Source organism: Nyctereutes procyonoides, unplaced genomic scaffold (genome assembly GCF_905146905.1).
Source record: "Nyctereutes procyonoides isolate TBG_1078 unplaced genomic scaffold, NYPRO_anot_genome, whole genome shotgun sequence".
NCBI classification, from domain to species: domain Eukaryota; kingdom Metazoa; phylum Chordata; class Mammalia; order Carnivora; family Canidae; genus Nyctereutes; species Nyctereutes procyonoides.
Window position 1 is genome coordinate 884,402 of NW_026575125.1, and position 23,545 is coordinate 907,946.

Here is a 23,545-nt window from a genome sequence, read left to right on the forward strand (position 1 = left end):
CACGCAGAGGACACTTGCACACACGCGTGCACCTGTGCATTCGTGCACCTGCACACACAGGGCACCTGTGCACATGCAGAAGGCACCTGCACACGCACATGCACCTGTGCGTCCAGCTGCACACGCAGACGGCACCTGTGCACACGCAGAAGGCACCTGCACACACGCGTGCACCTGCACACACACATGCACACACACCCCGGGCACCCCCAGGAGGGAAGCTCAAGCCCGGACACGGTGTCCTGTGGAACATTCCATTGACCTTGAACCTCTTACTGAATTGTAACCCAGCGGTCCTAGTGGAAGGTGTGTCACTCGCTGGCTTGGCGGCAGCGGGACTCCAGCTCCGGGAGCCGCCCTCAGGGCTCCGCCCGACTCGCTTTAGGCCTCCCTGTCTGTCTCCTGTCCCTGCCTCCGTTTCCCTCCTCCTTCTCCCTGCTCCCCTGCTCGCCCCACTTGTGTTTGCTCCCCTGCGTCCCCCTGGCAGGTAGGGAAGCCTTGAGCGGGTGGCCCTGGCCGGACGCCAGCAAAGCGTCACGGAGCTTTGTGTCCTTGTCCAGTTCCCTGTGTCCTTGAGGATGCCGGCTCCGCCCAGGCCTGACCTCCGGGAGAGGCAGGTGAGGCTCAGGAGGGCACAGCGTGCAGGACGTGCTGGGGGAGCACCCAGAAGTCACTTAGAGGGCCCCAGGGTCCGGGCTCGCAAGGACGGCGTCAGAGGTTCTGGCACATTCTGGGGGCTTCGCTGGGACAGGGAGTGGGAAGGTCCCCGGAGGGTCGGGCCCCACGCTTGGCGCAGCGGCCACGGGGGGGCACATCCAGGTGACAATAGGACAGGCCTGTCTGGGCCGGAAGGGCCAGGCAGCGAGTGCCAGCGCCCCAGAGGTCCTCTGGGGGGGGGCACCCAGGCTGACGACTGCAACGACTTGGGACGAGCGAGGAGCTTCTCTAGAGCGCCGGGGTGGGGGGCTCCTGCCCTCCGCTCGCTCCGAACTCCCAGCAGCCGGCTCGGCGCCCTCGGGGCCCCGGGAAGCTTCTGGAATCTGATTGCACAAACCAACAGGAGCCCTTGCACTTAGGGCTAATTGAGGTTCAGGACACGTTTTCCCTGGGGGGGGGGCGGGTAGGCTCAGGCACTGACCTGTTTGTCCTTGGAGTGCGCGTGGGGGTGACACGGGGCCCGGGCTGCACGGGAGCTGGCCCTACAGGGTGGCGGGCTGAGGAACAGTAGAAACCAAGAAGCTGGGATCCCTGGGTGGCGCAGCGGTTTGGCGCCTGCCTTTGGCCCAGGGCGCGATCCTGGAGACCCGGGATCGAATCCCACATCGGGCTCCCGGTGCATGGAGCCTGCTTCTCCCTCTGCCTGTGTCTCTGCCTCTCTCTCTCTCTCTCTCTCTCTGTGAAATAAAAATTAAAAAAAAAATTAAAAAAAAAAAAAAAGAAACCAAGAAGCTCGTGTCCCGGGAAAGGCCACAGCCTACACCGTCTCGCCGGAACAGGGGAGGGGTGGCAGGGGAGGCAGGGCGGCTCGGGTCCTGCAAAGGGCCGTTTCCAGCCCGCGCGGAGACCCTGAGAAGCACCCCGGAGCCTAAGACTGCAGGCGGCGCCCTGGGTGCTCGCCTGGCGCCGGGCCAGCAGGTGCCTCACGCCGCGGCCCCGCGGTGTCTGGAAAACGGGTGTGGGAATTAAACAAATAAAAGATTTTAGTAAAACTGTTTGCAAAGATTGTGCCTTTCAGGGGCTGGCTGAGAATGAGGGGGTGGGCTGCGCGCTGGGGGGTGGGTGCCTTCCCTGAGGCCCTGCCTTTAAGGAACTGGGTCGGTTGGGTCAGATGGTGCCCCCCCGCCCCCCACGGGAACCTGCGATGCTTCCTCACGTCCAGGCCAGTGGTGTCAGGAGGGTGGTGACGCGTTCCCGGGGGACGGCTGCTTGGAGCCCTGGGGTCACACACCTGCCCAGCGACAGGCAGGGTGCGTCCAGGAATAACTCCCCTGCGCAGGTGCTGGTGTGGGGGGGCGGATGTCAGCCGTAGAATTCCACCCTCCAGAGCCCCCCTGGCTCCTGAAGACTAAGGCCCTTTAAAGACACGTGTACCCCGGCTCTGCTCCCCGTCAGACACCCCTAAAAAGAGCTGTATTCCCGACAAACGAAGAGGCAGGTCGTGTGGCAGCGAGGCCCCACGTCGTGATCTCATTTTTCTGGTGTTTTGCTACCAAAAAAGACTCGGGACAGCGCGCGGTGTAAGGAACCCACGGACCCTCGCCGCCTTCTGAGATGTTATCTGGTCGCTGGTTCCCAGCCGTGGTCTCCGTGGGTCGTGGGGTCGGGGTGCGAGGAGGGATGTGCGCGCCCGGGGGGGCCGGTGCTGGGCCCGGGGTCGTGGGGTCGGGGCGTCGGGGGCGCAGCCACAGAGCACCCGGGACCACGGGGGGGGGGGCTTGGATGTTCCGAGGGGCCTGGTGAGGAGCGCGGATGCTTCTACCCCTGCGTCCCTGAGACAAGTGGCGGCGACCGAGAGCAGGTGTGCGATGTCACCGGGTCCGTCAGCGTCACCCAGCGCGGCCACCCCGAGAGGGCACGCGGGCGCGGGACCCTGCGGGCTGCTTAGCACCAGCCCACGTCAGGGGGGGCGGACCCGGTGCAGGAGGGGACCCCGCGGTGAGAGGAGCCCGGGTCACCTGCCCCAGCCCCGCGGAGGGGTCGGACGGGGTGGGAGGAGCTGGACGGGGTGGGAGGAGCCCGGGTCACCTGCCCGAGGCCCACTCAGGGGGTCGGACGGGGTGGGAGGAGCCCGGGTCACCTGCCTCAGGCCTGCGCAGGTGTTGGACGGGGTGAGAGGAGCCTGGACGGGGTGGGAGGACCCCGGGTCACCTCCCCAGCCCCCGCGGAGGGGTCGGACGGGGTGGGAGGAGCTGGACGGGGTGGGAGGAGCCCGGGTCACCTGCCCGAGGCCCACTCAGGGGGTCGGACGGGGTGGGAGGAGCCCGGACGGGGTGGGAGGAGCCCGGGTCACCTGCCTCAGGCCTGCGCAGGTGTTGGACGGGGTGAGAGGAGCCTGGACGGGGTGGGAGGACCCCGGGTCACCTGCCCCAGCCCCCGCGGAGGGGTCGGACGGGGTGGGAGGAGCCCGGGTCACCTGCCCGAGGCCCATTCAGGGGGTCGGACGCAGTGGGAGGAGCCCGGTCACCTGCCCCAGCCCCGCGCAGGGTCAGACGCGGTGCAAGGGGCCTGGACTGGGCGCGAAGGGCCTGTTTCAGGGGCGCCGGGCGGGGCCTTGAGCCCGAACCCTCGTCCTGCATCAGGGCAGCTGCGGGCACCGCCCTGGACGCCGCGGCCCCGCTCATCACCACCTCATCCCTCTTCCACCCCAGGCTCCGATCGACACCCAACTTGCCATTATTAATTATTATTATTATTATTTTTTTAAATTTGGACTCTGACCAAAAGAATGCATTGACGTCTGCGTGAAGGCACATCTAATGAGACAGCATCGAGCACAGCCGCGACTGGTGTGAGTCTACACACGCACACGTAGACGTAACTTGGTGTCTCTGTAGAAAACCCGTCCACACAGAGAAAGCTACTGTGCGTATAAGCGTGTGGAGGCCCGCGCAGTTGCTCATTTTTACTATTTTTATTTAAGGATTTATTTATTTGAGACAGAGCACGTGCGCACGTGCACCAGTGCACACGCGCGTGGGAGGCGCGAGGGCCACAAGGGATGTGACCGACCAGACCGTTTTCCTAATAATTCCAGAACGTCCGCTCACACACCTTGTGAGCTGCTCCGCACTGTCATTGCCCGACATACACAAGAGCGCAAGGCACCTGCCTGTTCAGAAGATAAATTAAGGCACACGTACGCAAGAGTTGAGCGTGACACGCGTTGCTCAGGGACCTGGGTGGAAAGGAGTCCTGTCCACCCCATGACCCGCCACCTGCGTGAGGCAGCAGCTGCTTAAACACACGCAGAAGCACGGGGAAAAGAGGCGTGGAGGAGGCGCCCAGGGCCCCCGTGCTGGCGAGCGTGGCCCTGGGTGCCACCGGGCCTTTGCACAGGCTGCGCAGCTCCTGCCACGGCAGCGGGACCTCCGGCGAGCGCCCTGCACCTGCTGCGGCCTGCCCCACCGCCGGAGCTCAGGGCGGCGAGGCCCGGGTGCCCAGCAGCAGGTGCAGCGTGCCCCCCGCCGCGGCTGCCACCCGCACGTCCCGGAAGCCGTGCTGCTCCAGCAGGTCCCGGTACTCCGCCCCGCTGCGGCCGCGCCCCCGGGGTCGCACCAGCAGGCTCAGGGCCGCCGCCAGGTTGCTCCGCGCCGCCGCTGGGTCCTCGTCCACGGTCTCCTCGGCCACCAACACGCCGCCGCCTGCAAAACACACAGCCAGCTGCAGTCAAGGGCAAGGTTTCCACGGTGGGCCCTGTGGGGACACCCCGCACGGGGGTGGGATGCGGTGGGGGGACAGCTGGGTCTCCGGCGAGGTGGGGACACTGCCCCCCAGTGTGCGGGGTGAGCAGAACCACAAGGGGCAGAGACCCAGACCCTGGGATGGGACAAGGATGCAGCACCGGGACGCAGGGCCGGGGGCGAGCCCAGAGCTGGCGGACACAGCCCGGGGCCGGGATGGTTCACCGCGTGCACTCGGGTGGGGGAAACCGAATCTGGGTGCGGGGACCGCGGCCCCATCACGGCGCACGCATGCTGGAAATCCCATAAGAAAATCTTACAAAAGGCCAGTTTGAGCTCTGCGACCTCCGCGCCCTGGGTGCAGGCCACCCGCGAACTGGCAGCTTTGCAGGTGCAGGGAAGCCCTGGGGTGCGAGCTCTGACACCTGTGAACCTGCCCGGGGGCGGCCTCAGCGCCCCGGGCTCGCCCCTCCCGGCCATGAACGTCGCCTGCAACCGCACTGTCCCAGGGTCACATGGTCACATCCTCGCCCAGCTCTGGGGCCCAGGGGGGACACGCTCCCTCCACAGGCTCCGGGGAGGGGCCCTGCTGCCTCCTCCATGGCGCGGGTGGGCCGCGTCCAGTCAGCTGAAGGCCTCGGGAGAAAACGTACCGGCCTCGCCTGCACACTCTGCACCCCCCATCTCTACACATACGCGCCCCGTTGCACACTTCACGTCCCCTTCTTTCTCTTTGTGCAAAATAGGAGACCCCACATGACGGGCGTCTCCCAGCCCAAGTGCAAGACTACAAGCAGCCTCACGGCGCACAAAACAGGACACGCGGATGGCCGGCTCGTTCACGCTCCCCAAGGCCGCAGGGAGGCCCCCCCAGAAGTGCTTCGCCAGACGCCAGGAGCTCAGGACGCGGAAATGACAGCCGTGCGTTCCGGGACTGGGACCTCGAGGGCCTGCGACGGGGCCGCGGGGTGGCTGGACGCGCCCTGCTACACGGCCTGACGGGCCACGGCAGCTGTGACCGCCTCGGACACGGCCCGGGGGACACGGAGCGCCGAGGCCGGCAGTCAGGGGAGGGGCACAGCCTGCGTCCTCAGAGGGACCCACCTGGGGCGCGTCCAGGAGCCTCCGGGGCCCCAGAGCGCAGACGCCGTCACCGGCTTTATGGGGCCAGGACACGGGGCTCTGGTGAGAGGTTCCCAGAGCTCCCGGCACACTCCCCGCGGACCGAGCACGCCCTCCACGGGGCCCAGCCGGGTCACCTGGCTCTCTGCCAAGTCACCTCGTCCTGTCTTTCCTTTCTGGGTGCGCGTGTGCAGGAAGGCCCCGGCCCAGGCCCCGTCTCACCTGGCTTGCAGCGGCCTGACAGCCGGCCCAGCAGCGCGTGCACCTGGTCGTCCGGCCAGTCGTGCAGGATTCTGGAGAGCACGTACAGCTCTGCCTCCGGGAGGCTGTCCTTGAAAAAGTCACCTGGGAACAAAATAGAGAAATAAAATAAAAAATAATAATAATAATATAGAGAAATAAGAAAATAAAGAAATAAAAAATAAGGAAATTAAAAGAATAATAAGTAAAATAAAATTTATAAAACAAGAAAAAAGGAAAAACTCGGGAAAATAAATGAATAAGAAATAAATAAAATGAAATTAAAAAAAAAGAAAAAGGAAAACTCACGTGGAAAAAAGAATTATTAATTAATTAAATGAAGTTTAAAAAAAAGAAAAAGTCACCTGCTGTGGAAACAAGGTGCCATGAGCCCGTCAGGGACACGGGAGCTACGTGTCCACCCGACAAACACGTGATGGGGGGGGTCGGCCACTCCCCAGAAGTGCTGGCAGCAGGGACAACTGTGTCCTGATCCCGAAACATGCAGAGGTCCGAACCCTGGGCCGTCAACACGCGTGCCCTTGGGCCGGGTCGCGGCGCCCACGGGATTCAGGAGCGCAAGGGTTTCTTTTCAAGCTGCTCCCACGTTTGCATCCACCCCCTGCCCCGGCCCTGGAGGTTCTCTCTCGCGTCTAACTCAAGGCTTTCCTGCTCCAGCTTGTGGGGCCGTGGTGGGTGCAGACACCTGCAGACGCCCACCTCTGCCGATCCACGTCCCCACGTGCCCGCCCAGCACCGCTGCTTCCAGGGCCGCTGACACGGCCGCTCACGCTCACATTATACGACATGGAGATGCACACGACTGTGCACGCACACACGGAAACTCATCGTGCATGCACACACGCATGCAGACCACACGCAGGCACACACACTGCATGCACACGCACATCACACACACATGTAGCTGCACACACGCGCATAGACAAATACACGGACGATGCACACATGCATGAACACGCAGAGACAAATACATGCATAGACACGTTTGAATGCACATACACACATGCAACACACACATGTACGCACACACTCAGACAACACACGCATCATGTGCACACGCAGGGACACCGACACAGAGACATGTGTACAGGCACATGCATGCAGACAGGCAACATGAGGGCATGCACACGCACAGACACACACGTGCAGGCACATGCACACAGAGACTGAGACTTAAAGACGTCACGCACAGAGATATGCACAGATGCAAGGACACACACAGGCACAACTGCATGCCCACGCAAAGACACACGTGTGTACATGCACACACAGACACATGCAGAGACAGACAGACATTTGCACGTACACAGACAACACACACATGCACATTCATGCAGAGACAACAAATGCATGCACACAAAGACGTTTGCATTTACACACACAACACACACGTGTGCACACAGACACACGTATCATAAGCACGCACAGGCACACCGCACAGACGTGCCCAGGCACACATGTGCATGCACAGACACACGCACGCACACGCCCAGACACACACGGAGCCATCCCCCACACAGGTAACCGCATGCGCACACACACAAATACACCATGTTCACATTCCCAGCAGACGCGCGCACCCGCACCCTGCACGCACACCCCGTAGAAGCCCATACGGTCGGCCGAACGTCGACGCTCGGCAAACACAAAGCAGCGCGCACCTGGCACGAAGCGGATCCGCTCCGAGGGCCGCCCTCCGGGCTGGAAGCACGCGACGTGCTCGAGGACGTCCGGGAGGTCGAACACCGTCACCCTCATGTGCGGGTACTCGTGGGCCAGCTCGTGGGCCAGCGCGCCCGTGCAGCCTGCGGGGACACACACCTGCTTCGTGACCCGCCCGCGCCCCCTGGCCAGCCGCCCCGGTTCCACCTTGGCTAAACCAAAGTGATGCCTGAGCACGCACACTGCGGCCGGAAGGCAGCCGCTGGCAGAGATCTCTGCTGTCTCACGCAGGCCGCGGGGCCTCTTGGGGTCAGGACCTGGCTAGGCACAGCAAGACCGGTGCTGGCCCAGCGCAGGTGAGCGGGGGTCTGGGTGGGCATAGACTCACAGAGAGCATCGTGGCCCAGCTGGAGGGGGGCGCTGCACTCCTCCCATCTCTTTTCTGGGGCAAGAATGTAGATGTGATGGTTGGCGCCCCAGCAGCCGCTCTGGGCCACCAGGAGGAGCGGCGTACGGATGACCGGGAAATGAAAGCTGGCAGCTCTGGGCTCCTCGTGGGCCCCCAGATTCAATGTACCCCTTGCCCATCCCTAGAACCTCCTCGCACTTGGGATGATCTGCCCCCAAGCCCCAGCGGGCGGCACGGCCAAACCCAGGGACTTCGCTGCTGCGTGGAGAGGGGAACCCATTTTGGACATCGCATTAGCAGATGAGGCGGGCGGGACTTCTCCCGGGGAACACACAAAGCCGTCTGCGCCCCATTCCTGGCGGGGGGCGGGGGTGCGGTGGCTACGCACCTCCCAGGTCACAGGCCGAGGTGAACCGGGACAGGTCGAAGGCCGTGGCCAACCGGCGGGCCGTCAGCTTGCTGAGGCCGTGCATGGCCCGCATGAACTGCAGCGTCCTCTGCTGGCTCTGAAACGGGACGGGGTCTGAGGGACCCACCAGGCCCAGGGGCTCCTGGGGCCCGGCTGCTGGCCCCACCCCGCCTTTCTGCAGGTAGGGAGCTCGGCAGCACCCACGGGACGGGAGCATGAGGGGGCAGCCGGACAGGGAGCGGCTGGGGGGGAGGGGGAGCAGTCAGGCCTGGGCGGCCATGGGTGTTCTTATGGGGCCCAGCCCTGCGGGGGGGGGGGGGGCTGGGGGGGAGGGGCGGAGCCAGGTCAGACGGGCTCTGCTGGGGCAGGGCAGGGTCCAGCTCAGGGTGGGGTCCTGCCAGGAGGGAGGGCAGCTCCAGCGGGATCCAGGATCCGCCCTTCAAAACAGACACCCCGGGCCAGGATCTGGAGTCAGCCGACAGGTGCTCACCCTAGGCCCCCAGGCTCCCCAGGAAGGGTGTCGCTGCCCAGCAGGCGGGAGGGACCAGTGGGGTCTCCCCGGTGGCCCCTGCAGCGAGCACCGTGCTGGTGACTCTCTGCCCGCTAATCCTTCGGACCCTGCAGCCACCCCCCCCCCGCTGGGGGTCCATGTGGGCAGGGCCTCCGCAGGGGGAGGGGGGACCCAAGCCCCTGCTGGGACAGGTGGCCACCGAGATGGCCAGCGGGGAGGGGGTGGGGGAGGATGTGCAGGAAGTGGCCCTGAGTCCCCACAGGGGCAGGCGGGGCCGGGGGGGCGCCCACCTCAGCCCCCACCCCACCTGGAACGTGGTTCCCCCCACCCCAGCCCTGCCCTGCCTTCCGAGCTGCCTCTCCATCCTGCAGGGGCGGGGGGGGGGGGGCTGAGGCTGCGACTGCCCTGCTCTGCTCCCCGGGACCTGCTCTGCTCCCCAGGACCCACCTCCCCGCTCTGATCCCTGTGAACCGCCCCCCCCCCCCCCCCCCCCCCGCCGCCCGCGCCTGCTCTGCTCCCTGGATCCCCGCCCCTGCTCTGGTTCCCAGGACCCCTGGCCCTGCTCTTTTCCCCAGGACCCACTCTGCTCGCCGGGACCCCGCCTGGCGCTTCTGTGCCCCACTGTCTCTGCTCAGGATGGTGCCCTCTCCCCCCAATTTCCTATGTCAGAACCTAACCCGGAGGGGATGGTTGGCATTGGGACAGCATCTGGGGCGGTGGGGTCACGAGGTCATGAGGGTGCAGCCCCGCGACGGGCCTGGAGTCCCTGCAGGGCCCAGGCAGACGCCCCCTGCCCCTTCCACCACGTGAGGGCCCAGCGGGAACACAGCGGAGGGTGGACCCGAGTCCCCAGGCGCCTGGACCTGGGAGGGGACTGAGAACCGTGACAAGGACGTGCGTTGCTTGTGCGCCCCCTAGCGGGTGGTGCCCCCCCAACCCCGTGTCCTTCCCACCCCGTGACCTCTCCCCTGACCTCCCCATCACCAAGGCTGGCGGCCAGCAGCTTCGTAGGAAGTCGCAGGTCACGGGCCACAGTCATACCGTGGGTCCTTTTGCAACACATGCGTGTGATGGGCAGGTGTGTGCCCGGAGCCCCAGTACCTGAGCCGGGTCCTCCACCTTCCCGCCCGCAGCCACGTTTGGTCCCTGTCGCACGGCCACCTCCAGGCGCGTGAAGAGCTCCCAGGTGTGGTCATCGTGGCGCGTCACCAAGCCGTGGAGCGAATACTCGCCGTCCGACACCAGGTGCCGGCTTGCCACCTCCGTGTTGCGGTAACCTGGCACGACAGGGCACCGTGGGCGCTCGGGCCGGGGACACCCCAGGGACCCCATGCACCGCACCTGCTCAGGGCTCGGTCATCGCGGAAACCTCAGCCCAGACCCACCCGGAACCAGACTCATGGAAGTGTGACCCGAACATGGGGACGCTCCCAGAGGCGGTTCCCCCGCAGCCCGGGGGTGGTCACTCTGCGGCCGGGGCCCAGGAGCACCCACGCCACGCCAGGCTGCATACCGCTGCGCAGGGTGGTGTGACACCTACGGCCGTTTACGCGAAGGGGATGAGGCCGTGGGCGATGTGGGTCGGAGCTCTTCCCTTCTCTCCCCTCTTCACACCCGGGTGGCCGTGCGTAGGGCCTGGCCCCCCCGGGGAGCCCCTCTGGGACACCCGCACCCAGAGAACGGGAGGCTGGGGGCACAGGTGGCGATGGGGACCCGTATCCGCCAACACAGGGCCCCACCAACTGTCCTCATCGAGACGAGGAGCCGCGCGGCGTCCGTCCTGACACCTAAACCTTGTTCCTTCTGAGCCTTTGGAAGAGCAGCACGACCTGCTGCGCGTGCGTGGGGACTGCTCACAGGTTCGCCCGCAGAACCGTGCAAGGGCCCCATGAAAACGCGCCCGAAGAACCTCCGGGGTGATTGAAAGTCTGGACACGGGAGCTTTCTCCACGTTCCGTCATTCTTTTTTTTTTTTTTTTTTTTTAATTTTTATTTATTTATGATAGGCACACAGTGAGAGAGAGAGAGGCAGAGACACAGGCAGAGGGAGAAGCAGGCTCCATGCACCGGGAGCCTGACGTGGGATTCGATCCCGGGTCTCCAGGATCGCGCCCTGGGCCAAAGGCAGGCGCTAAACCGCTGCGCCACCCAGGGATCCCCTCCGTCATTCTTTTTGATAGAGGAGGAGGAGATCGTGACAATGATCTGGCCGGGGAGAAAGGTCCGCTGCCCGCGCCCCAAATCCTAACCGCACGCTTGTACGACTTTTGTGCAAAGGGCAGCTCCTGGGGCCTAGGCCGGCGCCCCACGTTCCTCCTTATCACACAGGTGAAGGTACCTCGAGCCCCCTGTCATTCCCAAGGCATTGGAGGGACCATCCATTGGACTGTCTGCACGGAGACCGTGCTCGAGAGTCTCGTTCGTTTTGGCGAACACGCTGTCGCCCACCCATCCACCTACCTGTCTATGCTTCCCTCCGTTCACCCATCTACCTACTAATCTATTCATCTATCGACCCATCCATTCCACCCACCCTCCCCATCCATCCATCCATCCATCCATCCATGTACCCATCCACCTACCTACCAATCTATCCTTCCTTCCATTCATACATCTACCTACTTAACTACCATCCATCCATCCATCTATCCACCCATCCATCCATCCATCATCCATCCACCCATCCATCCATCCATCTATCCATCCATCCATCCATCCACCCATCTATCCATCCACCCATCCATCATCCATCATCCACCCACCCATCCATCCATCCACCCATCCATCCATCCATCCATCATCCATCCATCCATCCATCCATGTACCCATCCACCTACCTACCAATCTATCCTTCCTTCCATTCATACATCTACTACTTAACTACCATCCATCCATCCATCCACCATCCACCCACCCATCCATCCATCCATCCATCATCCATCCACCCATCCATCCATCCACCCACCACCCACCCATCCATCCATCCATCCATCATCCATCCATCCATCACCACCCACCCATCCATCCATCCACCCATCCATCCATCCATATCCATCCACCCATCATCCATCCATCCATCCATCCATCCACCATCCATCATCCATCATCCATCCACCATCCATCCATCCATCCATCCACCCATCCACCATCCATCATCCATCCATCCATGTACCATCCACTACCTACCAATCTATCCTACCTTCCATTCATACATCTACCTGTTCATCCATGCATCTCTCCATCCATCCATCCACCAGCCATATGCTCACCCATCCATCTACCTACCCATCCATTCTTCTTTCCTTCATTCATCTACCTACCTACCCATCTATCATCCATAGACCCACCCATCCATCTACTTACATACTTACCTACCCATCTATTCTTCCTTGCATTCATACATCTACCTATTTACCTACCTCTCCAACCATGCATCTATCCATCTGTCCATCCATCCACTCAACCATCCATCCATTATCCATGCATCCACGCATCTATCCATCCATTCACCTACCTACCCATCTATTCTTCCTTCCATCCATTCACCCACCTACTTACCTACCTATCTATCCATCTGTCCTTCCATCCATCCATCCATCATCCATCCATCAATCCACCTATTCATCTATCCAACCTCAGTCTATCCATCCAAATCTCCTGTTACCTAGCTATTTCCCCTCCCTATTATCCATGTACCTGTGTATCCATCCATTTATCTCATCTGTATAAATAATTAAAAACATGTATCTGCCTTGTGCACATGCCTATTCCACTGGTTGTGTTTCTCTCGTGAACCCTGAGGGATGCAGCTCCTTTGAGAGCAGAGCCCGTAGTGACGTCACTCTCCTGACATGCACGTACACTCACTACGTTTCCTCGCCCCCATTCTCTCTTCTTATTCTCCAGGAAACGGCACGTTCCGCCTTCGCTCAGAAGCCACCTTTACTCAGTGAGCGACTTCCACCTGCGAACACTGTCAACACAACACGTAGGAGGTCCCCTTACCTCCGTCTGTCTTCTCCAGTAACCCCAGGGCCACACAGGCATCCAGGAGCCGTCCAGTTCCACACACTGAGGCGTCAATTCTGCCCGCAACCTCCGCGGCCTTCAGGGGGGCCTCGTCTTTCAGTACGTCGAACACCTTCAGCTTGCAAGCCGTGAACAGGGCCTGTGTGTTAGAAACAAGTACAATTACACTTACTACGTGACCTGTCAGGTACTTTTTACTGCTACGGACCCAAAAGAAGGAGGTCAAAGCTGTGAAAACTGTCAACGGCAACTTCTCCAGGGGCACCTGGGTGGCTCGGTGGTTGAGCATCTGCCGTTGGCTCAGGGCGTGATCCCGGGGTCCCGGGATTGAGTCCTGCATCGGGCTCCCCGCGGGGCCCTGCTTCTCCCTCTGCCGCTCGGCTTGGTCAGCTCACCTGACCGCCGGGAGCCCTTTGTCAGGTGAATGATGTGATAGGTGGGCAGACGGGTGCACAGGTAGGCAGGTGGGTCGATAAATGGATGGATGCTAGATCTGAGAGATGGCACGTAGGTAAGAAGATTTATGGACACAGAGATAACTGACGGTGTGTGATGCGCTTGGAGGCGGACAGGTAATAGTTTGATGACTGGCAGGCAGGTAGCTAACAGACCATAGACGAGCAGATGCCGGGAGCACAGCGGACCTCCGTCCTGTGACAATGCAATGTTGCCTGAGCTCTGTTTTAACTATTATTTGCAGGAAAATTAATTATTTCGAGGCCTGACACAGCACAACCACCTGATCACGACAGCTCCTGCCCTGCCAAGGCCGTCAGAGGGAGGCGGCCGGTGGGGTGTGGGGGGCGTGGGAGAGAGCAACCCCCACAGCCACTGATGTGGCGACCCCTGCGGAGCCCAGGCACGGGAAAGGCCACCCCCCTGCGGCCTCTCAGGGGCCCAGAGCCCTCGGGTAGCCGGAAGGTCGGCTGAGCGGGGCCGCGGGAGAAGGCTGGAGGGAAGAGACCGCCGGGTGGGTGAGCCGCCGTGGCCGCGATGGTGAGGACCACCCGGTGTGCGTGTGCCTGAGATGCTGTGCCGGCAGGCCCGGGCGCTTCTCGGACGTGCCTGTGAGCACGCAGGAAGGATGAGGAGGCCACAGGCACCGGCACCCGTGGGCTCCCGCAAGCACCAGTGGCCTGCAGGCTCTCACCCCACCTGGGGCACCCTGTGGCTGGGATCCCGAGGCCACGGCATGGTGAGGACACAGCTGGTGACCTGGCGCCAGACCCCACCTGCCACCTGGCCAGCCGGAATGCGCTGGGCGTCCCGAGGCTGCTGCAACGCCCAGCCTTCCGGCCCCGTCTCCCTGGGCCACAGTAGAGGCCTCTCAGGGGTGCACCGTGTCCCCGTGCTGCGGTCATCAGACCCTGTGCACCTTCAAATACCCATAGACACCTCACCCCAAGAGATATGCCCAAGTCCTGACCCCTAGAACCCGAGATGGGAGTCGAATGGGGAAACAGGGTGTTTGCAGATGGGAGGACGTAAAGGCTCTGACACGAGGTGGCCCTACGTCCAATGACCGGGGTCCTCGTAAGAGACAGAAGAGGAGCCCCATGAGGACGGAGGCGGAGACGGGAGGGACGCGGCCACCAGCCTGGGGACGCCTGGGGCCCAGATGCCGGAAGAGGCGGGAGAGCCCCTCCCCGGAGCCCCAGCCCTGGACCTCGGTGGTCCTGCCCCCCTGGAGCTCAGAGTGTGGTCTCCAGAGCCGGGGAGGATGAGTTCCTGTGGTGTTAAGCCCCCCGAATCTGCGGTCATCGCTGACGGCAGCCCCAGGACGCTCAGACCGGTACCTTCGACGCTTTAAAGCCGTCTATGAGTTCTAGAAGGTCCTCTGGGAACGGGGGCGGGCTCTCCACCGCGCCGTTGGCCTCAGCTGCCTGCGTCCCCGCAGCAGCCTGTCCTCCGGGGCCGCCCTCGATGTCCCCCGCGGGGTCCGAGCCGCCACCCTCCACGTCGCTCAGGTCCTCGAAGGTGTCGACGGCCGGGATGGAGTCGTGCTTGACGCGCCGCACGTCGTGGCGGCCGGGCGGGTAGTAGAGCTCCACCAGCTTCTTGCAAAAGTGGTTCAGGGGGAAGCCGACCACATTGAGGAAGTCTCCGCGGACGTACTCCACCAGCATGCCGCCCAGCGCCTGGATCCCGTAGCCCCCCGCCTTGTCCCTGAGCGCGGGGAGCGACCGGGTGGGGGGGCAGACGGCGGGACCGTTACGGGACCAACCAGAGTCCTGGGGGTCGCACGATCGCTTCCCCCTGGCCCTCCGACCCCACAGCCTGGGGCGGGAGCCCAGCGACCACCCCGGGGCCCTTCGGGGACCAGTCTGGCTCTGCACAAACTGCTAAGTGACCCTTGAGTCCTCAGCATGGGCAGCGGCAAGGTGTCCCTAGCTGGCGGTCCCCGGGCTCCCTGCCTCCTACATGCACCCTGGGGCACGGCCCTCTCGGAGGCTGGGGAGGGGGCGTCCTGAGGACCCCGATCAGCGACTGCACCTCTGCCGAGACCTCCTTAGGGACGGAGGAAGGGCCGTGCAAGAGCTGCTCCTTCCTGGGTGCTGACACCTGCCTCCCTGGTGCCGCCGCAAGGAACGCAGCGGCGCCCTCCCCCGTCCCACCCGGCGCGTGCACACGGGCCTGAGCCTTGGTCACATCAACCGCAGCACACGGCGGCTCCTCCGGGGCAGGTGTCGGAAGCAGGTGCGTCGCGAGGGCCGGAGGCGCGCGTCCCCGTCGGGGGCACTCACATGGGCTCGCCGCTGTCGATGTACTCCCACAGCAGCTCCTCCGACAGCCGGGAGAACCTGACCGTGGTCTCCTCGTGGAACTGACACACGTCCGTGTCCAGCTGGCTGCCTGCAGCACGGGCCGAGGTCAGGGCGCCCCCCGCCGACCTCTGTGCCCCCGCTCGCCCCACCCACCAGGGGGGGATGGTCAACCGCGGGGGGTCTGGGGGGGATAGGGAACATGAAGCCAGCGAACCCTGCGAGTGGGGGGACTGCCGCACACGGGGCTCCTCGGGCTCTCCCTCCAGGACCTCCGCCCTGCAGCCAGGTGTGCAGCCAGGTGAGCCGGCGGCGGCCAGGCCTTGTGCACTGCACAGGACCGGCCAGCAAAGCGCCCGTGCAGGTCACACCCACGGTGACCCCGTGTCCCGCGGGGGCGCACAGGCCTCCAGGCAGCCCTGACCTCTGCAGGTAGGGGCGCAGATGCGCTCGCGGGGGACCTGAGGGCTCAGCTCTGCAGGGACACCTGCCCCTCCCGCGGAGGCCCAGACCCGGGACAGGGACGCAGAAGAGGCTGGCGCGGTACCTTTGCTGCAACAGTGGACGATGGCGACGCCCGTGAACACGCTGTGCTCCTTGCCGTTCAACCTGCAGGACGCCCTGGACGTGACGGGTTGGACCCCGCGGGGGCGCCTCCCCGCCACCCGCCGTCAGCCCGCATCTGTCTGTCCCTGCGCTGCTGCTGCGGCTGCTGCGTGAGGGGCCCGCCCACGGGATGCGGCGGGGACAGGTGCGGAGGGACAGGTGTGACCCTCCCCGGGACCACAGCTGAGGTCCCCATCCCACCCTGGACATGAGCCCCACCCCAGGGAGTTGACCTTCCTCAAGGACCTCAGCTGAGGACCCCCCCCACGCTGGATGTGAGCCCCACCCTAGGAGGCTGACCCTCCTTCCCTGGGACTGCAGCTGAGGACCCCACCCCACCCTGGACATGAGCCCCACCCTAGGGGCTGACCCTACTGGGGACCCTCATGTGAGGGCCCCACTCCAGGGGGCTGACCCTCCCCAGGGCCACAGCTGAGGTCCCCACTGCGCCCTGGACATAGGCCACACCCCAGGGGGCTGACCCTCACCCCCACCGAGGACCTCAGCTGAGGACCCCACCCCACCCTGGACACCCGGGACATGAGCCCCACCCCAGGCACGGACCCCGACCCAGGCCCCGACCCCTCCCAGCCCCCCCCCCGCTTCCCGGGGGACCACGGCGCACACCCACATGGACAGCATCCTGTACGCGTCTTGCTTGTCCACCGGCTTCTCCAAGATCAGCCCCCCGACCGTCTGCAAGAGAACCAAGGAGGGCCGCGCGCTGAGCAGGCCGGGTCTCAGCGTCCGCACCTCGGTCTCTGTCCCCAGCACAGACACAGCAAACAGGCGGCCAGAGAAGGCCCCGAGGGCACTCACCACGATGGTGTCCGCTCCGATGACCACGTCGGGGGCCCGGAGGTCCTTCTGCGGGAAATGGAATCGCAGCTTTAGACATGATGCCCGTGTACGTCTTGTGCAGACACCTGGTGGCGCGAGGGGTGGGTATGAAGCCAGTCGTACTTGGGAGAGTAGGATCTGGGCTTCCTCGGTGTCCCCAGCATGGACCCGAGTGTGAGCCCGGGATCCCGGCATGTGAGGGGCTGCAGCCTGCAGGTGTTCTGTGGTCACGTGATGGGGATGCACCTGCTGGGCAGCACTGCAAACAGCAGTGTCCGCCCCAGGGGCTCCTCCTCCTTCGTGGTGGGGGTGGTGTGGACGGCGCGGGGGGGGGGGGGGGGGCGGGGCGGGGTACTGGGCCCAAATCCTCCCCCAGCTATCCAGAATTAAGGACAAAGCCCTCTCCTGACCCGCTCAATGGCAATTAAGGAGAAGGCCGTCTGGGCAATTAAATCAGTCCACGTGGAAAATTCAGGCTCGGGGCCGAGCTCGCTCGTCTGGGATCACCTCTGTCTGTAGGGAACCTTGGACCCTGGGCGTCCTTAAACATTAACCTTTCTACCGCCGAAAATCAATTAATCAATACTCGAGTATTTATTGCAATAGCTGATGTTATAGCGCGGGGCACACAGCACGTGTGGTATGACAGGAGTCGCGGTGGGATGTCACTGTGGCGCCTGGTGACAGATGGCGCACGGCGATGGGGCATCGTGAACGCGTGACGGTGGGACGGCGTCTAGTGACCTGCAGGCACACCCTGCGATGCGAGTTCTGTACCCGAAGTGCCGCCGCCACGCTCCTCACGATGGTGCATGAAATGGCTTCACGGTGTAAGTAGTAACGTTGTGTTCATTACGAGGGTGTATTAAAGAACTTTGTATCGTAAATGATGTTACATTCATTAAATAATGTTACATTCATTATGATAAGTGTATTAAATAACTATGTTAAAAATAACGAAGTTATATTCATTACGATAGCGTATTAAGCGACTTTATATCGTAAATAGCAGCGTTACGTTCATTACGATGGCATATTAAATTATATTATGAATAATGACGTTACATTCATCACGATAGTGTATTAAATACCACATATCATAAATAGCCTTACGTTCATTCCAATGGTGTATTAAGTAACCTTATATTGTAAATAATAATGTTACATTCATCACGATGGCGTATTAAATGACTTAGTGTTGCAGATGGCGATCTTATATTCCTTACGATAGTGTATTAAATAACTGTATTAAAAAATAATGAAAAAATAAAAATAAAAAATAAAAATAACGTTACAGTCATTACGATGGTGTATTAAATAATTTTATATTGTAAATAATAACGTCATATTCCTTACGATGGTGTATTGAATAACCTTATATTCTAAATAATAACGTTACATTCATTACGATGGTGTATTAAATGACTTTTATTGTAGATAATGATGTTATATTCCTTAGGATAGTGTATTAAACAACTATATTAAAAATAATGTCATAGTCATTACGATGGTGTATTAAATGACCTTATATCGTATATAATAGTGTTATATTCATTATGATACTGTGTTAAATAGCTATATTAAAAATAATGTTATATTCATTACGATAGTGTATTACATAACCTTATATTGTAAATAATGACGTTATATTCGTTACGATGGTGTATTAAATGACTTTATACTGTAAATAATGATGTTATATTCCTTACGATAGTGTATTAAATAACTATTAAAATAATGACATTATCTCTCTCACGATGGTGCATTAAATGACTTTCTATCGTACGTAATAGCGTTATGCTCCTTAGGATACTGTACCAAACAACTGCATTAAACATCATAACGTATTCATGACGACAGCGTATTGCATGACTTTATCCTGTGAACGACAGCGTGACACTCCGTCCTAGGTAACTCACGTCCTAGCTAATGCTCTATCCGTTACGGCGGCGCGTTAAGTAACCAGACGGTGAGCGCCGTCCTCCCCGTCAGGACCGAGTACTGCGAAGGCTGCCTGCGAGCAGGTCAGCGCCGACCCGGCCCCGTCGGGAGGCTGCGGCTGCCGCACCGAGACCCCAGTGCCGCCCGGGGGCTCGGATCCTAACTAAGCCCCGTCACTCCTTTGTGCTCAGTGGTCCTGTTCGGTTCCCCGAGCGCGCGCCGCAGGGGATCGGGCCCACACGCCGGGACCCGAGACCCCAGGACGGTGCGGCCAGCCCAGCGCTCGGCCCCGAGCCCACCGCCCTCCCAGCCCGGGCCGCTCGCCTGGTACATCCTGGCGGCCACTTCCAGGGCCTTCTGCTTGGCCGTTTCCATGGCGTAGGCGTAGGGCACGGGGAAGGCGGCTTTATCCAGCGTCTCTTTGAACCTCGAAGGAACCACCTCAAACCTGAGACCCTGGAACACGAGAACACGGGGTGTCAGGCGCCGCAGGGAGAGCCCACGGACCCCGAGCAGCGAGCGCCCCCCCCCGCGGTCCACAAGGCCCTCCCCGCGCGCCAGCTCCTGCCCGGCCTGTCCTCCCGGCACAGGGACCCGTGGGTGCTGCCTGGCGGCCTGGGGGGAGCGGGCTGGCTGGGGCCCAGCGGACCTGGAGGGAAGCCACCAGCGGCCACGCACAGGCCAGCTGGCCGGCCTGCTTGGGCCGGGGTCTGAGGCTCTGAGCGGTCAAAGGGCTCGCGGAGTGTCCCCGAAGCCGGCATGTCAGCCCTGGGGGGGTGGGGGGTAGGGACAAGCAGCTGGAAACTGACCACCCGCACAAAATGCCACAGACGCTGCTTGACCGTGGTCCCCAAACACGTGTGGACAGGCAAGGCCGTCCCCATGGGGGGCCAGTCACACAGTGACACCACCCTGCAGTCGGGTGGGGACCAGCTCCAGGATGGACCCAGCTCAGGCACAGACATGGCCTTGGACGGGCAGTCCCTCGGCCAGCAGGTCACTAGGCCACTGGGCCTGGCCTGAAGTCTCCAGTCCCAGGCCACGCAGACCACACACACCCCAAGCACCCTGTCACTGGGACCTGGAATCCCTACGCCGTTGCTCCAACGAAGACCCCAGACTGCAGACCCCTGCCCCCTGGTCACACAGACCCCTAGCCCCGGCACTGGCCTGCACTCCTGGTCACTAGGTCCCCTGGGCAGTATCCCCGCAGGTCAGTACGCCCCTGGTTACTAGGTCTCCGGCCTCAGACCCCCAGGTCTCCAGGCCCCCGAGTCACAGGCCCCCGAGCACTAGTCTCAGGCCTACAGGTCCCCAGGTGCCCAGCCTCAGGTCCTCCCAGCCCCGGACCACCAGGTCTACAGACTTCCACGTCCGGAGGCCACTGGGTCACCTGGACCCCCAGCAGTAGCCCCGTGGGTCAGTAGGCCCCAGGACCCTAGGTCACCAGGTGCCTGAGCACTAGTCCCATGGGTCAGTAGGCCACAGGCCTCCAGGTCCCCAGGTGCCCGGCCTCAGGTCCTCCCAGCCCCAGACCCCCAGGTCTGCAGGCCCCCGAGTCACCTGGATCCCGAGCACTAATCCCGCGGGTGGGAAGGCGCCAGGCCCCCAGGTCCCCAGGTGCGCGGCCTCAGGTCCTCCCGGGCCCAGGCCCCCAGGTCCCCAGGTGCGCGGCCTCAGGTCCTCCCGGGCCCAGGCCCCCAGGTCCCCAGGTGCGCGGCCTCAGGTCCTCCTGGCCCAGGCCTGCAGTCTGCAGACCCCCCGGCCGACGCCCCCAGGTCCCTAAGCCCCCGGCCCCCGGCCCTCGGCCGCCCCTCCCCCGCCCCAGCCCGGGCGCAGGCCGCTCACCGCCTGGCTGAGGATCTCCCGGCGGCGGGGGGACGCGCTGGCCAGCACCACGCGCTTGTGCAGCAGCTTCCCGATCACCGGGCTCAGCGCCATGGCGCCGCGCCCCGACCCCACGCCCGCGCCGGCGCCCGCCCGGGACCGCGGGGCACGCTCCGACCCCGATCCTCCGCGCCGCGCGCTCCGCGAGCACTGGGGCCCCGCCCCGCCCCCCCGACGGCGGAAGCCCCGCCCCCGCCCCGCCCCCGACAGGGCCGCGGTCCCGCCCACCGCCCCGCCCCCGACAGGGCCGCGGCCCCGCCCCGAGGCCCCGCCCCCAAGAGGCCCGAAGCCCCGCCCCTGCCTCCAGGCCCTACTGAGGCTGCGCGTCCTCTCCGCGCCGCGCCCCAGAACCCGCGGCGCCGCCGGGACGGTGGGGGTCCTTGTGGGCGGCCTCGGGAGCACCCGTCCGGGGGGCCTGGTGGGCCGTGCGGGGGCGAGCGTGGAGACGGGGGGTCCCGGGAAGACGTGGGGGGAAGGGGCGAAGACGGGGGTCCCCGGGAGGACGCGGGGGCGGGGGAGACGGGGGTCCCCGGGAGGAGGCGGGGGGGGGGAGACGGGGGTCCCCGGGAGGAGGCGGGGGGGAGGGGCGGAGAGGGGCGTCCCCGGGAGGAGGCGGGGGGGGGGGAGACGGGGGTCCCCGGGAGGAGGCGGGGGGGGGAGACGGCGGTCCCCGGGAGGAGGCGGGGGGGGGGAGACGGGGGTCCCCGGGAGGAGGCGGGGGGGGGGAGACGGGGGTCCCCGGGAGGAGGCGGGGCGGGGGAGATGGGGGTCCCCGGGAGGAGGGGGGGGAGATTGGGGTCCCCGGGAGGAGGCGGGGGGGAGACGGGGGTCCCCGGGAGGAGGCGGGGGGAGGGGCGGAGAGGGGGAGGGGCGGAGACGGGGGTCCCCGGGAGGACGCGGAGGGGGGGGGGAGACGGGGGTCCCCGGGAGGAGGCGGGGGGGGGGAGACGGGGGTCCCCGGGAGGAGGCGGGGGGGGGAGAGACGGGGGTCCCCGGGAGGAGGCGGGGGGGGGGGGGAGACGGCGGTCCCCGGGAGGAGGCGGGGGGGGAGGGGAGGAGAGGGGCGTCCCCGGGAGGAGGCGGGGGGGGGGGGGACGGGGGTCCCCGGGAGGAGGCGGGGCGGGGGAGATGGGGGTCCCCGGGAGGAGGCGGGGGGAGGGGCGGAGAGGGGGAGGGGCGGAGACGGGGGTCCCCGGGAGGAGGCGGGGGGGAGGGGCGGAGACGGGGGTCCCCGGCAGGAGGCGGGGGGGAGGGGCGGAGACGGGGGTCCCCGGGAGGAGGTGGAGGGGGGCGGAGCCGGGGGGGGGGGTCTCAGGGAGGAGGTAGGGGGAGCGGAGATGGGGGTGGTGGCGGGCGTCGGGGCAGGGGTTCCCCGGGAGGCAGAAGAGTCTGGCTGCGAACCCTGCGGCCTGGCGACGGGCAAGCAGGCAGGGCGGTAGACGGACACGATCTCCCCTGCTGAGGCGAAGGGGGGACCTCGGCGCCACCACTACTGACATTTGGGGTCGCACGGTTCATTTTTGTGGGGGCGTCCTGGGCACACCGGGGTATGGAGCGCCTGCGCGGTTTCCGCCACTAGATGGCGCTGCCTTCCCTTCAAGCTGTGACCGCGGAATGGTCTGCGGAGCTCCGGGTTCCCTGGGGACAGAGGAGGCCTCGCTGGAGGACCCTGACCCTGACCCGAGATAGACATGATTGATCGGTGATTGGTTCATTGATTGGATGATGGATGGATGGAGAGATGGTGGGTGGGTGGGTGGGTGGAGAGACAAGGCGGGTGCCTACGCAGACAAGGTGCCTGGATAGAGCGGATGGGTGCCTGGATGGACGCACGGGTGGACGGACGGGTGGACACGGATATGACGGGTACACAGACAAGCGTCTGTCCTGCCAGGCTTCTCCGCCCCGGGCACTGCCGACATCAGGGCCTGGATGACCGTGTGAGGTGGGGCGTCCCGGGCACGGCCTCGTGCTGAGCACTGTCCCCGTGTCCGCCCGCCAGATGACACCAGCGCCCCGCGCCGTTGTGACCACCGGCGTGCCCCGGCGACTTCGCACACGCGCCCACCACGCCACCCTGTACACCTGTGTGTGCGTGTCCGTGTATATGCGGCGCAGGCGCGTTTGGACACGACCACTGATGACGCGTTTGGCTGCCGTTGTTACGTCTCCGCTTCGTCCCCCTCAGTGTTCTGTGCCGGCCGATGTCCCGTGAGGCAGCGGATGGGGGCTCAGAGCAGGCCGAGGCGCCCAGAGCCCGTGTGGGGTACACAGGGGGACGCAGAGTGGGCAGGGGCACGGGGGGCCGGGGTGGGGGTCATGGGCCGAGGAAGCAGCTCCCAGAGCCTGGGGACCCTCCGCACGGATCGCAGGGGCCCCCGTCCCGTCCGGGGGCTGTCCCCACAGAGGGCCCGAGAACCAGAGCAGCGGCCGCAGATATCCCGCATCTTTCAGAAGTCGGGGCGGCCAGGCCGAGCTCTCCCCGGCCCCTCGTTTCTGTGCGCGGGCCGCGTCTCATTTAGGGCCGGGCTGCTGTGCGGTGCTTTTAGGCTCGCGGGGAGGCTGCCCACGTAGCACAGCGCGTCCCTGCCCTGCTGACAACATCCTCGCATCACTTGGTGCATTGGGGGCGGGTGAGGACCAACACGGGCACGTCCCCAGATGCAGGAAGGGGCCCCGGCGGGCGTGGGATCGGGTTCAGGGACA

General features: G+C 63.9%; 1 protein-coding gene across 1 annotated transcript; it reads right to left on the bottom strand.

The window, feature by feature from the left end:
• Positions 1-3,616: 3,616 nt before the first annotated feature.
• Positions 3,617-20,989, bottom strand: ASMTL (acetylserotonin O-methyltransferase like). The gene is made up of 13 exons (XM_055338878.1): positions 20,801-20,989; positions 19,277-19,408; positions 16,991-17,038; positions 16,803-16,867; positions 16,113-16,174; positions 15,548-15,656; positions 14,600-14,969; positions 12,780-12,942; positions 9,876-10,051; positions 8,243-8,360; positions 7,445-7,588; positions 5,745-5,867; positions 3,617-4,361 (listed from the first exon to the last, which is right to left on the bottom strand). Exons 1-13 carry the CDS (start codon positions 20,891-20,893, stop codon positions 4,135-4,137), a joined length of 1,830 nt encoding a protein of 609 aa, XP_055194853.1. The 5' UTR covers positions 20,894-20,989; the 3' UTR covers positions 3,617-4,134.
• Between the last annotated feature and the right edge of the window lie 2,556 nt (positions 20,990-23,545).

Excerpts from the sequence above, each read along its gene's own strand:
- ASMTL (XM_055338878.1), bottom strand. The coding sequence starts at position 20,893 with ATGGCGCTGAGCCCGGTGATCGGGAAGCTGCTGCACAAGCGCGTGGTG. Across the intron at positions 12,943-14,599 it reads ACGGCTTTAAAGCGTCGAAG|GCCCTGTTCACGGCTTGCAA; the intron begins GTACCGGTCTGA and ends TCTAACACACAG. Across the intron at positions 7,589-8,242 it reads CTCGGCCTGTGACCTGGGAG|GCTGCACGGGCGCGCTGGCC; the intron begins GTGCGTAGCCAC and ends GTGTCCCCGCAG.